The sequence below is a fragment of the Medicago sativa genome, chromosome 5, assembly GCF_051527215.1.
Source record: "Medicago sativa cultivar Bolivia chromosome 5, Bolivia_mono, whole genome shotgun sequence".
In the NCBI taxonomy this organism is placed as follows: domain Eukaryota; kingdom Viridiplantae; phylum Streptophyta; class Magnoliopsida; order Fabales; family Fabaceae; genus Medicago; species Medicago sativa.
In genome coordinates, this window is record NC_140753.1 from 25,181,797 (window position 1) to 25,196,701 (window position 14,905).

At 35.8% G+C, this 14,905-nt stretch overlaps 1 protein-coding gene across 1 annotated transcript; it reads right to left on the reverse strand.

Annotated features, from left to right (window-relative positions):
- Positions 1 to 708: 708 nt before the first annotated feature.
- On the reverse strand, positions 709 to 14,905 carry LOC146921288 (uncharacterized). Its single transcript, XM_085714717.1, has 16 exons — positions 14,774 to 14,905; positions 11,847 to 12,368; positions 10,910 to 11,759; positions 10,000 to 10,052; positions 8,536 to 8,592; positions 8,293 to 8,349; positions 8,110 to 8,202; positions 7,081 to 7,674; positions 6,142 to 6,991; positions 5,386 to 5,438; positions 4,131 to 4,190; positions 3,892 to 3,948; positions 3,674 to 3,769; positions 1,294 to 1,531; positions 1,176 to 1,217; positions 709 to 1,078 (listed from the first exon to the last, which is right to left on the reverse strand). The coding sequence occupies exons 2-14, from the start codon at positions 12,336 to 12,338 to the stop codon at positions 1,520 to 1,522; spliced, it is 3,324 nt and encodes a 1,107-aa protein (XP_085570843.1). The 5' UTR covers positions 12,339 to 12,368; positions 14,774 to 14,905; the 3' UTR covers positions 709 to 1,078; positions 1,176 to 1,217; positions 1,294 to 1,519.

The following is a 14,905-nucleotide window of genomic DNA, read 5'->3' on the forward strand; positions in this document are numbered from 1 at the left end:
GTATTTAACATAGTTGTTAACAATGTTTTAAAATATTAAAACTTTGCTGAACTGAGACATTAAAGACATTATTAAAAAATTTCACTAAGATTTCTAATACTTCTATGGACACATGTGAAGGCCAATGAGTTTCTCCTTCGTCAGATTGAACGTTTCTTGTTGCAGACACCGCAAGTATTTGTCTTGTAAAATGATGAAAGCTAAAGCAAAGACATTGAGAATCAAGATATGTACCATATTCCCTACTAGAAGAATGAATAAAGGGTCTTGTAAAATATAGAAACGATTATACAGATTAACGATATCAAAAACCAACAATTTTTCAAAACCCTACGATTACAGCAAGTTCACGAGCACACAAGTAGGCTGTTATTATTTCATTGCTACATCTACAATGTTGGGAACTTTTTAGAGTTCCCGGTAATAGACGACTCATGCATGTACATTTTGCTTCCTACAGCTAAATATACATCGTAAGCAAAATGTTCAAGTAACAATATGGATCAAGTCTAATTATATGATTGAACATCAAAACTTGCTGCATAATTATACAATACACTGAAGTACACAACAAACTTAAAAAACTTATGAGCACGTCTTAATAATATCCATCGATTTACATGGCCTGTGGGAGCATAAATAAATAAAAAATGAATACCTTTCTGTCAGTCCTTTGAGATATAGTTGGTTGTAAGCTGCCAAAGAAGATTGAGGCAAGCCAGCAGAATAAGCAGGCATATAGCAAGTGAATCATTCTATTAACACATTTGGTCTCAAAAGTATATTGTCAGACCAAAATATGTATAGTATTCAAGCAAATGCATACAACAATTGCCTTGAAAATAGAGAGTAGAGACTGATATTTTTCCTCAATTAGATCACTAACAAAATTAACCTGAAATAAAGCTAAATATTCTTTTCAAAAACCAAATAAAGCTAAAACATCCTTTTAAGAGTCTCCTCAACATAACCCATTTTGGTTTTACATAAAAAGAAATTGAGCTCCACAATAATATTCATTCTAATATTCTTTCCAGAATCCAGATCTTCAACCACAATTGAGCTCCACAACGACTGCCTGAAAAAGGGCGCGCAAATAAATTTCCAGCAATTCAAATGTTTATGAAAAAGTCTCACATTAATTATATTAAAACATAAAAAGGTAGATACATTACCTAATGAATGATGACCCAGCATTCACCTCAATGTCCAGCCGCCTATATTCAAAAACAGAATATGTAAAAAAAAGGCACCATAGACAAAACTTATCAAAAACTGTAACAAAACCTTTACCTGATTTCCACCAGCAGAGGCAGGTGGAATCACAACAACTGGCGGGACAAGGGTGAGTAATTCGATTTGATTAAGGGCAGCTGAATTTGTTGAATTACGCAATTTGCTACTCAAAGAACCATTATCCCTCAAGCTGAGGATACGAGGGAACGTTTCTCGAAGAGTCTCGATTACATGAGCATCACCGTTCAGATGGAATGCAGTAAATAAAGCCAGAGACTCGACATCAGCATAAGACCTAACATAAAAGCACAAACAGTCAGGACATTGAAGAATTCGAATCTTTCATAAGATTAATGTTCAAATATCAGTTACTAGTGTTGAAGTTATAGGGATTTAAATGAAGTGAACAGAACTAACCCTAAGATAATCAACATACTCTAACGTAATATCAAAATATTTTCATATCATCGAATACCCCACCTCAAGTCAAAGCTTACTAAGCTTTAAGCTTGTTATAAGTATAATCTTTGAAAGAGAATAGAAAATCAAATAACATATAGAAAACCAGCAAGGCATGTCTTGGGCAAAAAAATGGTGTCAGATGAGTCAACAGGAAACTTCAAAAACATCACATGAGTTTGTGGACAATGCCAATGGCAAACAGAAAGGGTAATCCAATGAACTGCTTTGAACAGTGAACAGTTGTATCTGGAAGTGTGAACTGACCCAAGGACGCTAAGACAGGTTGTAGAAGCAGCAGACAACGAATCATGTTAAACAGGGACAACTCAAAAGACAAAAGGCGGCTAAGAGAACAAGCAGATAAGGAGCTTCAATAGTTACCCGGAGTAACATTTCCAACAATTAATCACCTAGCATTTTGTCACTGAAAATAAAGTCCCGGGAAAACATGAGAAAGGGAACCTTCTCAACATATCTGGTGTCGTCAGAGAAGTTAAATGGTGGACACAGTGGAATGGTGGACACGGTGGAATGGTGTGGCAGATTTTTGGACAACCAACATTGGGTGTGGCAGATTTTTGGACAACCAACATAGGAAATCTGTGAAGGAATGTCCACCATGGTGGCACCAAAGGACTCAATGGCGTGTTTATGTGGCTGATTTTTGGTCTTGCGTCACATACAACAAAGTACCGTTCAATATGGGTTTGGCCTTGTGTCGTCTACAACACAGTGCCGTTCAGCATGGGGTTACACCATATTTTAATGGAAAGTCTTACACCAGTTTCCAAACTCTACCTCTCTAAGGATGGCAACAGTGCCCAGTTTCCAAAATTTAGTTTTGAAAATTAAAGCAGTCACATAGGTGCAGAATGAGGCATTATGTAATGCACGTGAACCAGCTAAAAATTTTTGAAGTTTTCATAAACACTACTTTCTACTGTCTCATTGGTGCATACTTTCATCTTCAGATTAGACAAGTTGCAATCTAGACATACTATGAGTAAATAATCTTTTAAATGTTCATTAAAAGGGTATGATAAGCACAGGCAATATGATACAGCCATGATTCGAAACCTTGTGTCATTAGTACATAAGATTACACAAAGATTGCCTGATAATTGTGTATAAGAAGAAATTCACTATAGCTAATAAACTAAGTAACACCTTCGACATAAAAAACAATTAGAGTTATGATGTAAAATTTCACAACCAAAAACCGGATTCAAGACTATGATAATGTGTGGCTAATAAATGAAAAAGCTGAGTTTGAGAGCATGCAGAGAAAGCAAGCAAGGAAGGATAATACAAAAAGTTTGTAAAGTCATATACTTATAATGCCATTCTCCTCAACACACCATAACACATTCAAGCTTGTCAAGGATAAGACACGTTTTTTGACAAAAAAAGACAGTTATGTTGCTCTCCGGAATTATGATAATTCTTGCTAATTCTTGATAATGTTGCTATGATAATGTCAATTTGACGAGAATTATCATAGTTTGAGAGCAAGCAAGAATTAGCATTCAAGCTTGACGAGGTACATAGCTTTTTTTTGATAAAAAATGTGTCTCCGGAATTATGTTAAGGATAAAAAGCGAAAAATAGCATATTGAGATGAAAAAACGTGTTCTTTTTTTTTTTTGAAAGAAAAAAAAAACAGTTTTTAAGCCTATATAATAGTGCCCAACACATTGATTTATGCCCAATTAATTTCCTTATTAATTTATGAGCTTAATTTTTAGTTGCCGCAGTGTAAGAAGTTTTACACTATCAGCAAATCACAACCAAAGCATATGTGTGACTTTGGAAGTAATTAAGCATAAAGTCAAACATTTTTAATGATTTGACAGTTGTGATTGATTAAAGATGTAAAGAATCTTAACAAAAATCAAAGTGTATGAACTAAATCCTTTATTTATTTTTATGGAATAGTAAATGGTCAAGAACAAAACTAGAAATACAAGCTATGTACCTCATCAACCAACTCCATATGCGCAGTATCAGATTCCTCTGATTTTCTCTTCAAGGATTGATTCTCCTCCTTGAGTTCCTTCATTGATTTTGCCATCTGATTTTAACCGCAATAATCAAAAAGTAAGATGACTTTAGAATTATACCCATCAAAGTCGATATTATGATTCAAGAGAATGTGATTAGAACAAATGAAATATTTATGAGAAATAAGTTTACCTTCTCAATCTCTAGCTTAATTGTTTCAAATACATCACTGTTCTTCGTCAATCCTTGCTGAAATTCAATGCATATATAAACACATAATTGTAGTAATGTATAAACATCTAATGCAATTTTACAACCCACACTACGTTTCAAATCACATGCAGAAGTGCATGAACCATTAATAGATATTATATGCACATAAGTGATATTATATGACCAAGAATTTGAATCCATTTAAAAAAATTGTTTACCTCCACCAAATAGTTCAGCCTATCCTTATGCCCCCCAGTAGTTACATTTTTGCATGCTGCCTGAAAATAATGAAGCATGAATCTTACTACTTTCAAATATCAAAGTCAAAATATTTCTTAAAAATAAAATGAATAAGAAGCGGACTACACTACCAGGTAGAAGTCACATTCAAGTGATAAAAGAGGAACTCGTTATTATAATAAAGAGAAGATACAGCATTGAACAAGAAAAACTTAAATGCAACAAGGCTGCTCTCAATCTCTAGACAAATCATAAATAACTACTACCATGTAACAACCGTGAGCAGAACATCAAAAATCCAGGAAAAAAGGTACAGTAGTGAGATTAGGTGACAGACATTCTTGAAGGTGGAAGCATTTACATACACTACACAATTACATGAAATTTGAGACTAACATGTAAACATAATTACATACACTACACACAATGACATGAAATTTGAGACTAGGTACCAAAACCTTCATAACAAATCAACAAGAATTTCCCAAAGAGGAGGGACAGAGACGAACCACACAAAATGACTAGCAAGAATATCAAAAAGATTTTCCAGAGCAAATTAAGTGGCCTATAAGCAAAAAAAAAAATTAAGAAAAGTGGCCTATATGCAAATGCGAGGCCTATATATTGCCAAAAATTCGTCAGTTAATCATGTTCAAGTTCATCTATTCGGTTAAAAAATTCACCGGTGGGCATTGGGCGTCCAAATAGGTGACTCAAGAAGAAGCCTTTTGGGTGATTAGGAAAGTTAATTAAAAACTAAAAAGGTGTGCAAATATGCCAGGAAGATTTCGGACGGAAGTACTCCCTTCATTCCAAATCTTTGGTAGTTTAAACATATTGTTTGTGTCAAAACAATGAGTGTTTTAGAAAATCAAGATATAATTAACTAGGAAGGGAGGGGGTACTTTGGAAGGATGGGAAATAACTAATAAGGGGATGAAAATAAAAATCAAATCCTTCAGTCAAGAGAGCTTAAGCATTTCACTTTTGCACGGCCTTTAGCTAATGTGCTTATGTGAGTAGAATGTTCGTTTTGCACTAGAGCTGGTTATAAACTAAACATGAGAAATGGACAGGATATGTTACCCTTCGTTTGAATCTAGATACAAAGGTGCCTCATCAAGGCGTATTAGTGCATATAAGAAAGATAAAATATTTTGAGGCTTCGAACATCTTGTAATTCTTATATACCACATAATCAGTTTTAGAGGTAGTGATGTAACAGAAGAATACCATCAGCTGTTTATTTCGACGATGTAACTTCCTGAAAAGTAAATCAAGCTTATCTGTGACACCAAGAGCACAAAAAGAAAGGAAACAGTTACTGAAAAAAATTAGTTACAGAATAAACGCTGCCAGATATTCAAGAATCCATAAAATGTGTCTATAAAGATATACCATTTTCCCAAACAGTATTTCTAATAACAACACAAAAGCTTACGCAACACTCCATCCTAGCCCAAATTAATACACGTAAAAATATATAAAAAAAATTGTTCCCATGTTTAGATGATCACTTGGAAAAATAACTTTTTGATACACTTAATAGTATAAGAGGCAATACATGTAGAAGCAATAGCAATGCAGTCAATCCCATTAAAATTAAGAAGATACCGTTCAAGTGCTCAATTACAAAGCTAATTGCTTAATATCCTAACATTAATTAACACTGATTTGAAGTATGAAATCCAATAATTGGATTAGAAATATGAAAGTACTGCTAGTAACATGAAGGGTATGATTAGAAGAAAAAGTACTATAACAAAACTATGCGTTCCTTTAATATGTAGGAATAGATTAATAGTTAAAAATATATAAGCATTTGGCAAAGCTAACGGTTGTAAATTTGGGGGTTCCTACTTGGCAAATGTAAAGTTTAGGCATTTGGAAAAACTAACGTTCAGAGCAATATGCAAGTTTGACGGTGCAGACTTAAGACTTAACCTGCAAAACAGTCCGCGTTTTCAATGTGGACTTAAGTGATCTTACCTCTTTCACTAGGATCCTTCTTGTTCACAACCAAGATGATTCCAATAGCCACAGTTTGATGCGTATCTCTGACAATAAAACGGCCGAGTGAAGGATATTCAGAAAAAGTCTCTACCACCATAGGCTTGGTGGGAATCATCTGAATAATGCCACCATCACCTTTCTTCAAGAATTTGGGCTCCTTCTCAATTATCTTGCCAGAAAACCTGTCTACCTTGGCAAGAAGCTTAGCAAACTTGACAGCAATGTAGGAGGTGTGGCAGTTAAGAACAGGTGTATAACCCTTTTCAATTTGGCCAGGGTGATTCGTGATGATAACTTGAGATGTAAAGTTAATGGCCTCCTTGGCTGGGTGATGCTTGGAGTTTGAGGCAACATAGCCTCGGCTGAGATGTGCATCAGACACATTCTCAACAGCAAATCTCACATTATCACCAGGAAGGGCCTCGGAAAGATCTTCATGGTCCATCTTCACAGACGTCACTTCACCTTGCCGGCCATTTGGGGCAAAAGTCACCACCATTCCAGATTTCAAGACACCAGTCCTGACACATCCTGCAGCCAAAGCTCCAATTCCTCCAATCTTGTAGACACCCTGAAGCGGTAATCGGAGAGGCTTGTCTGATAGCCTCTTAGGCTCGTTGATTCGGTCAAGAGCTTCAAGAAGGGTGGGACCCTTGTACCAATCAAGTTTTGTAGAGGGCTCAACCAAGTTATCTCCCTCAAAACCAGAGATGGGAACAAATGTAATTTCGTCTTGTTTATAGCCAACGTTCATCAAAATTGATGAAAGTTGACTCACAATTTCTTCAAACCTACTCTTGAAGGATAGGTGACCAAAGGCATCCATCTGTCAAGATAGATAATAATTAGTTATATAGATGAATTATAAAAATAAAAAATCAAATACAACTTTAAAAGAGCTGAAAATATGAATACCTTGTTGCAGCAGCAGATCATTTGCTTGACACCAAGAGAGTAAGCAAGGAGAGCATGTTCACGGGTCTGACCATTATTGGAAATACCGGCTCCAAAACCAGCAGGAGTGGAATCAACGATAAGAAGAGCACAATCAGCTTGGGATGTCCCAGTAATCATGTTCTTAATGAAATCCCTGTGTCCGGGGGCATCGATGATAGTGCAGCGGTACTTGGTTGTCTCAAAATTCAACATAGAATTGTCAATTGTGATACCTCTTTCGCGCTCAGCCTTGAGTTTGTCAAGAACCCATGCATACTTGAATGAACCCTTGTTTAACTCAGCAGCTTCATTCTCGAGTGTGTCAATTTCCTTCTTTGAAATACCTCCAAGCTTGTAGAACAAATGACCAGCAGTGGTTGACTTCCCAGAGTTGACATGACCAATAACCACAATGTTAATATGAACCTTTTCTTTTTTTTGAAAACTAATATGAACCTCTTCTTCAGCCAAACTCTGCTTCCTCTGCCAGAAGTGACCGGTATAACTATTCTGCCCACGGTCTCTTGAGCTCTCAGGCTGCTGCTCTGTCCACTTTCTCTTCAAGCTCTCAGGCTGCTCAAAAAATAAGAAACAAAATGTCATTGTTGACCCATATTTAGAGAGGAGCATGATGAGAAGGAATTAGTTTAAGGATAAAAAGCCAAAATTAGCATATTGAGATGAAAATACGTTTTTTTTTTAAGTGTTTTTTATGCCTACATAATGGTGCCCAACACATTGATTTATGGGCAATTAATCTCATTTATTTATGAGTTTAATTTTTAGTTGCCGCTGTTTAAGAAGTTTTAATCAGCAAATCACAACAAAAGCATGTGGCTTAAGAAGTAATTAAGCCTAAAGTCAAACATTTTTAATGATTTGACAGTTGTGAATGATTGACAATGTAAAGAATCTTAACAAAAATCAATGTGTATGAACTAAATCCTTTATTTATTTTTATGGAATAGTAAATGGTCAAGAACAAAACCGGAAATACAAGCTATGTACCTCAACTAACTTCATATGCGCAGTATCAGATTCCTCTGATTTTCTCTTCAAGGATTGATTCTCCTCCTTGAGTTCCTTCATTGATTTTGCCATCTGATTTTCACCACAATGATGAAAAAGGTAGATAGTCGATTCAAGTAAATGTGATTAGAACAAATGAAATATTTGAGAAATTAAATTTACCTTATCAAGCTCTACTTTAAGTGTTCCAAATACATCATTGTTCTTTGTCAATGCTTCCTGAAATTCAATGCATATTTAAAAACAAACAATTGTAGTAATAAAATAACATTTAAAGCAATTTTACAACCCACACTACGTACGTTTCAAATCACATGCAGAAGTGCATGAACCGTTGATGGATATTATATGCACATAAGTAATACTATAAAACAGAATTTGAATCCATTCATAAAATTTGTTTACCTCCAAATTATTCAAACGGGTGTATTTCCCCCCAGTAGATACAAATTTGCATTGTTCCTGAAAATAATGAAGCATGAATCCTACTGCTTTCAAATAACAAATTCAAAATGCTGCTTAAAAATAATCTGACTACACTACCAGGTAGAAGTCACATTCAAGTGATAAAAAAGGAACTCGTTATTATAATGAAGAGGAGATACAACAATGAACATGAAAAACTTAAATGCAACAAGGCTGCTCAATCTCGACAGATCATAAATAACAACTACCATGTAACAACCGTGAGCAGAAACTCAAAAATCCAGGAAAAGAAGTACAGTAGTGAGATTACGTGACAGAAGGTGGAAGCATTTTCCTAACATGTAAACATAATTACATACAGTACACACAATGACATGAAATTTGAGACTCGGTACCAAAACCTTCATAACAAATCAACAAGAATTTCCCAAAGAGGAGGGACAGAGACAGACCACACCAAATGACTAGAAAGAATCCCGAAAAGATTTTCAAGAGCAGATTAAGTGGCCTATATGCAAATATGACGCCTATAAATTGCAAAAAAAATCATTAGTTAATTATGTTGAAGAACATCTATCGGTCAAAAAAATTCACCAGTGGGGATTGGGCGTCCAAACAGGTATCACAAGAAAGAACCTTTTCGGTGATTAGGAAAGTGAATTAGAAACTACAAAGGTGCGCAAATATGATGCCAGGAAGATTTTAAAAGTACTCCATTCATTCCAAATCTTTGGTAGTTTAAACATATCGTTTTTGTTTCAAAACAATGAGTGGTTTAAAAAATCAAGATATAATTAACCTTTGATTTCCAACTAAACCCCTAAATATAATTTAAGATGACTTGTTAACCTTTGTTTTCGAACTATACCCCTAAATATAGTTAAGACTTGTATTTATGACGTTGTTTATAGTGAAGTTTGTTTCCTCTTTTTTCAATGAAAATTGGGAATTTATAAATTAAATTCTTTCTTAATATGTGTCCAAAAAACATTAAACCGCCAACAATATTGAATGGAGGTGCCTTAGGATGGGAAAATCAAACTCAAATACCCCCTTCATTCCTATTTATAAGCAAAAATGGGTCAAAGAAAATTAATTTATTCGGTGCATATTTTGATCCAAATGCATCAACTTTCTTCGACTCATTTTCTTCGACTCATTTTTGCTTATAAATAGGAAGGGAGGGATAGGTTAAGCATTTCACTTTTGCACGGCTTTTAGCTAATGCGCTTATGTGAGTAGAATGTTAGTTTTGCACTAGAGCTGGTTATAAACTAAACATGCGGACAGGATAGGTTACCCTTCTTTAGAATTTTGATACAAAGGTGCCTCATCAAGGTGCATTAGTGCATATAACAGATAGAATATTGAGGTATTGAACATCTTGTAATTCTTATATACTACATAATCAGTTTTAGAGGCAGTGATGTAACAGAAGAATACCATCAGCTCTTTATTCCGATACTGTAACTCCCTGCGAAGTGACTCAAGCTTATCTGTGACAGTAAGAGCACAAAAAGAAAGGAAACAGTTAATGAAAAAAATTAGTTACAGATTAAGCGCTGCCAGATATTCAATATTCCAAAAAATGTGTCTCTAAAGATATACCATTTTCCCAAACAGTATTACTCAAAAAAACACAAAAGCTTACACAACACTCCATCCTAGCCCAAATTAATACAAGTAAAAATACATTAAAAAAAAATGATACCATGTTTAGATGATCACTTGGAAAAATATCTTGCTGATACAGTTAATAGTATAAGAGGCAATACATGTAGAAGCAATGGCAATGCAGTCAATCCCATTAAAATTGAGAAGATACCATTCAAGTGCTCAATTACAAAGCTAATTACATGATAAAGTGAAAATCCCTTGAATATCCTGGCATTAATTCACACTGATTTGAAGTATGAAGTCCGATAATTGGATAAGAAACATGAAAGTACAGCTAGTAACATGAAGGGTATGATTGGAAGAAAAAGTACTATAACGAAACTATGTATTCCTTTAATGTGTAGGAAAAGATTAATTCTTAAAAAATATATAGGCATTTGTAAAAAAGATAACGGCTGTAAATTTGAGGGTTCCTATTTGGCAAATGTAAATCTTAGCCAAGAATAACTAATGATCAGAGCATTATGCAAGTAACGTTACAAAATGCACACAAAATCCAGGTGTTCGCAACTAGAGACTATTATAGCATAAAGAGAAAAAAGAAATAGCCCAGCTACCGTCGGATATAGAACCCAGATCGAGAAGGAATAAGAAAAAAGTTTTGAGATGACAGTGCAGACTTAAGACTTAACCTGAAAAACAGTTCGCTCTTTCAATGTGGACTTAGTTATCTTACCACTTTCACTAGGATAATTGTTATTCACAGTCAAGATGACACCAACAGCCACAGTTCGACGCATATCTCTGACAATAAAACGGCCGAGTGAAGGATATTCAGAAAAACTCTCAACCACCATGGGCTTGGTGGGAATCATCTGAATAATGCCACCATCACCTTTCTTCAAGAATTTGGGCTCCTTCTCAATTACTTTTTCAGAAATTTTGTCCACCTTGGCAAGAAGCTTAGCAAACCTGACAGCAATGTGGGAGGTGTGGCAGTAAAGAACAGGTGTATAGCCATTTCCAATCCGGCCAGGGTGACCCGTGATGATAACTTGAGATGTAAAGTGAGTGGCCTCCTTGGCTGGGTGATGCTTGGAGTTTGAGGCAACATATCCTCGGCTGAGATGTGCATCAGACACATTCTTAACAGAAAATCCCACATTATCACCAGGAAGGGCCTCGGAAAGATCTGCATGGTCCATCTGCAAAGACGTCACTTCACCTTGCAGGCCAGTTGGGGCAAAAGTCAACACCATTCCAGGTTTCAAGACACCAGTCCTAACACATCCTACAGCCACAGTTCCAATTCCTCCAATCTTGTAGACACCCTGAAGTGGTAATCGGAGAGGCTTGTCTGATAGCCTCTTAGGCTCTTTGATTCGGTTAAGAGCTTCAAGAAGGGTGGGACCTTTGTACCAAATATGTTTAGTAGAGGGCTCAACCAAGTTATCTCCCTTAAAACCAGAGATGGGAACAAATTGAAGTTCGTCTGGTTTATAGCCAACCTTCATCAAAAAGGATGAAAGTCGAATCACAATTTCTTCATACCTACGCTTGAAGGAAAAGGGGCCAAAGGCATCCATCTGTCAAGATAGATAATAATTAGTGACAAATGAATTATAAAAATAAAAAATCAAATACAACTTTAAAAGAGCTGAAAATATGAATACCTTGTTGCAGCAGCAGATCATTTGCTTGACACCAAGAGAGTAAGCAAGGAGAGCATGTTCACGGATCTGACCATTATTGGAAATACCGGCTCCAAAACCAGCAGGAGTGGAATCAACGATAAGAAGAGCACAATCAGCTTGGGATGTCCCAGTAATCATGTTCTTAATGAAATCCCTGTGTCCGGGGGCATCAATGATAGTGCAACGGTACTTGGTTGTCTCAAAATTCAACATAGAATTGTCAATTGTGATACCTCTTTCGCGCTCAGCCTTGAGTTTGTCAAGAACCCACGCATACTTGAATGAATCCTTGTTTAACTCAGCAGCTTTATTCTCAAGTGTGTCCATTTCCTTCTTTGAAATGCCTCCAAGCTTGAAGAACAAATGACCAGCAGTGGTTGACTTCCCAGAGTTGACATGACCAATAACCACAATGTTAATATGAACCTTTTCTTTTTTTTGAAAACTAATATGAACCTCTTCTTTATCCATTACTCCTTAAACTTGAAATCATAAAAAGATCTGCCAATTCAACACAGAAAACAAAGACATAAGTGAGACAAATCGCAGTATTCAACAATAAAATGGAAGCAACAACACAACATTCTGACAAGTCAAAAAATGCACAATCAATGACAACTATTAGGAAACCAAGTGAAATGAATAGAATGAATTCTTATTGATTAAAATGAGATCTTACAACATGTATATATACTAACATCTGGATGTATACTAAGCTATCATGGACAGACTATAGAGGAAAGAAACCCTAAGCACAGTTACTTGCGCAGCAAGTAACAGCTGACTAAGTGATTTTGCTATCAGCAATATCACTATGTAATATCCCCCCACAAGTTGGAGGCTGATAAATGTTGATCAGACCCAACTTAGATAAGAGTACATTGAAAGTCTTGGGAAGCAATGCCTTGGTGAAGAAGTCAACAATTTGGTCTTGGGAAGAAACTGGAAGCAATTTGAGGATGTCAGATTGCAGTTTTTCTCTAATCAAGTGACAGTCAATTTCCAAGTGTTTGGTCCTTTCATGAAATACTGGATTAGAAGCAATGTGAATTGCACTTCGATTGTCACAGTAGAGAACAGGTAACTTGGAGCATGTGACATGTAAATCTCTGAAAAGATAGAGGATCCATTGCAATTCACAAGTAGCTGAAGCCAATGCCCTGTACTCAGCTTCAGAGGAAGATCTGGAAACAGTGATTTGTTTCTTTGTTCTCCAAGAAATCATGGAACTTCCTAAGAAGAAACACTGACCAGAAATAGACCTTCTGGTGTCGAGACAACCAGCCCAGTCTGTATCAGAAAAACCTTGCAAAGTGAGAGAAGAGTTTCTTGGAAAAATTAAACCTCTTCCTGGACAACCTTTGAGGTATTTCAAAACCCTCAAAGCTGCATGATGATGTGTTTGTGTAGGTTTAGACAAGAATTGGCTCAACTGCAGGGTGATGAAGGTTATATCAGGTCTGGTAGTGTTAAGATAGAGAAGCCTGCCCACAAGTCTCCTATAAGCAGCAATATCATCAAAAGGAGGACTTGAATCATGATGAAGTTTGATGGAGGAATCAGAGGGAGTAGAGACTGGTTTAGAACCTACAGTGCCTGAATCAGCAAGCAGATCCAAACAATACTTCCTCTGACACAATGAAATCCCCAGTTTTGAATGTGCAACTTCAATACCTAAGAAATACTTCAACTGCCCTAAGTCTTTGATTTTGAATAGAGAATCCAAAACAGACTTAATGTGATCAAAGTCACTAATGGAATTGCCTGCAACAATAATATCATCAACATACACCAGAAGAATAGTAAATGATGAAGGTGTTTTCTTGACAAACAAGGAATGATCAGAGGCAGCTTGTGAGTAGTCTTGAGCCAAAAGTGTAGAAGTTAATCTTTCATACCACTTTCTACTGGCCTGCTTCAAACCATACAAAGACTTCTGCAGTTTGCAAAGTTGATTTTGCTTATCAGTTTTGATGCCAGGAGGAATCATCATATAAACATCTTCCTGAAGCTCACCATGAAGAAATGCATTGTTTACATCAAGTTGATGTAAATGCCAACTGTGAATAGAGGACAAAGCAATCATAAGCCTGACAGTTGTAAGTTTGGCAACTGGAGAATATGTATCAAAATAATCTAAGCCTTCAATTTGATTATAGCCCTTGGCAACTAATCTTGCTTTGTATCTCTCAATAGTGCCATCAGCATGGAATTTGACTTTGTAAATCCATCTGCAACCAATTGGCTTAACATTTGGTGGTAAACCCACAAGCTTCCAAGTACCAGTTTTCTCAAGAGCCTGAAGTTCAACTTGCATGGCATGCTTCCAACAATCATGTTTACTTGCTAAGTGAAATGAATAGAATGAATTCTTATTGATTAAAATGAGAGCTTACAACATGTATATATACTAATATCTGGATGTATACTAAGCTATCATGGACAGACTATAGAGAAAAGAAACCCTAAGCACAGTTACTTGCGCAGCAAGTAACAGCTGACTAAGTGATTTTGCTATCAGCAATATCACTAAGTAATAACAACAAACATAAAAAGGCCATGAAATTGAGTTTATGCTACAATTACAATCCGAAAACAAACATGTACAGCAACATTCTGCTTTTTCAATTATGCATCAAATATTAAAAAAAAAAAAAAAAAAAACATAAACGATGGCGGAAAAAAAAATACCTTCATAACAAATAAAAACTACCAATTCAAAATCATAAACGAATATGACACTATCTGGATTCAGAATAACAATCAATCGGACACATAAAACCACGCATTATTATCTAATGATCCTATGTAATCGCATACGTGCACTAAATTGTGCAAAAAACCTAAGAATCGGTGATATCGATGATAAGAATACATCAGCTAGAAACGAAATCGGAGAAGTTTACCTTGAAGGACGCTGCGTTGAAACCCTAACCGAACGAAGAGAAAAATGGTAGAGAAGAGTAGCGAAAGGATTCAACAGTTTTTTTCTTTTCATTTCAGGGTTACAGGGTTTATATACTGAAACTTTGTTTTTA